At 37.4% G+C, this 2124-nt stretch overlaps 1 protein-coding gene across 1 annotated transcript; it reads right to left on the reverse strand.

The window, feature by feature from the left end:
- Positions 1-317: 317 nt before the first annotated feature.
- On the reverse strand, positions 318-861 carry LOC105038082 (vacuolar iron transporter homolog 1-like). The gene is made up of 2 exons (XM_010913770.1): positions 710-861; positions 318-543 (listed from the first exon to the last, which is right to left on the reverse strand). The coding sequence occupies exons 1-2, from the start codon at positions 859-861 to the stop codon at positions 318-320; spliced, it is 378 nt and encodes a 125-aa protein (XP_010912072.1).
- Positions 862-2124: the final 1263 nt, after the last annotated feature.

Below are 2124 nucleotides of genomic sequence, written 5' to 3' on the forward strand. Positions count from 1 at the left end.
AAATTGTAATCCGGTGGCCCCATGGCTATTTCCTTTCACATTTGAAGGGTTTTCCATATAAAAAATCATATGTTTCTTGTGTTTATTGGATTGTCTATTTGATTTTTTTGGGATTTATACTACTATTTACATATACAGGAAAAAAGGATGTCACTTCTGTAATTTTAGTAGGCCACCTTTTTCCAACACAGTCTATATAAATGACATGAATAAACCTTTACCGTTCCTCCATAGCATCTGCTCAGAGAGAGAGAGAGAGAGAGAGAGAGAGAGAGACGCCATAATGTCCAGCCAAGCTAAAGATCTATCGATGCTTCTCAGAGACTATCAGAGACAAAGAGCTTTATTAGGCCAAAAGTCATGGTGATGGCCACCCAACACCCCACCACCAACCTCACACGAGACCTCCCCACCAGAGTATGGCCAAGTGCCGCCCTCGAGCAACCAAGCACCACCAGTGTCATACGCACGACAGCCTCCACCACCCCTAACCTCACTTCATTACTTCTTATGAACCCTGTAGCCAAAGCAACACCATCACCCCTGCAGAAAATGCTAACACTAACCCTACAGAAAATGCTAATACTACTACCGCTTTCACTGGACTTGGAAGGCAATTTCTATTCCCCTCATCGATGCTCTCACTTTTATCACCCTTTGCCTGCTGCTCCCTCTTAATCTGCACCACTCGGTGTCATATTATGAGTACACGGAAACAAACTCTCCAATTGCCATACTGCGTGCACCGGCCACTAGACCAGCCAAGCTTGAGATGATCATGACCTTGGCATCATCTTTCACTACTCTAACTCCCATCATCAAGGAAGTAGTCCAGAGATGCCCATCACTGGCTCCGCTCATAGCCACTGGGTTCTCTGGGAGTAGTTTGACACCTCTTGGTTATCATCTTGGCCTTCGATGCCATTAAATATTGCTAACTTGATTTCATTATGATCCATGGAGGGAGAGAAAGGTACGTTGAGAGATAAAAAAGAAAAAGCAGGGAAGAAATGGGTTAAGAGATGTAAGAAAAGGTGATGGCCAAGATGGGAGAGGTAATGGAAGCGTGTGGCAAACACATACCCCATGGAGGATTTTATAATGGTTGGTTCTAGAGGGGGATGGTGGTGCAACTATCTAAAAGTCTATTTTTAGAAAAAAAAAGAAAAAAAAACAATTCAAAAGAGGTTCCATTTCTTGCCTTTTTTTATTTAAATTCAACATATGGTTCTTTAGAAATGTGCACTTCATAGCTATAGTAGTTGTTTGAAAAAAGACAGTTAAAGAGCATAGTTTAAGGAAGCTGGACCAATAAGGGAGTACATTCACCTCTATTAGACTCTTAATTTGCTGGGAAGAATAGTATTATCGAAGATAAATCATTTGTTTCATATGTAAAATCTCAATAAATTTGCAATATACATATGCTTGAAAAAGTAGGAAACTAAGAATTACAATGATTATAGGATAAGTTAATTATACAAATCATGGGTTATTAATGAAAAGATATAATAGAGAAGTTTCTCTTAAAGAAATAGTAGAGAACAAAATATTCACATGATGAATAAATAAATGAAGTGAATCATATTGGCAAATTGATACAACCAAAGATTTCTTAATTTTCACGACTATTATTTTTCTCTTGAACCTTATGTGAATTTAGTCTTCCCCTCTCTAAGACTGCACACTGGAGGCCATGTTGTATTTGTAGAGCTACCAAATTCAAGCATGTTCAGGATCATTGTATGAAATAGAATAATGGAATGTGCATTATAACTATCTTGAGAAGCTTTTGCTTATTATATCATCTTTTTATTCAAGCAAAATATTCTTGGAGTTGCAAGTTAATTTAATTTTCCAAACAAGAAGGAAAAGTCAATCCACTATGGTGCCTTTTAGGAAATTCAAATTGATCAAAAATTATTGGTTATAGTATTGCTTGAAAGATGCATGTATTCATGTTCCTGATAAACATTTTGGAAGTTTCAGGAGATACAACTCCTCCTCCATTTATGCAGTTAAAAATAGCAGATGCTCTCTACCATTTGAGGTATGTATCATTTGTTGCTATCAAATTGGTTCCAATTATCCCATTTATAATGATTGAGATCATAGACTTTCCAG

This window comes from Elaeis guineensis, chromosome 1 (assembly GCF_000442705.2).
Source record: "Elaeis guineensis isolate ETL-2024a chromosome 1, EG11, whole genome shotgun sequence".
NCBI lineage: Eukaryota > Viridiplantae > Streptophyta > Magnoliopsida > Arecales > Arecaceae > Elaeis > Elaeis guineensis.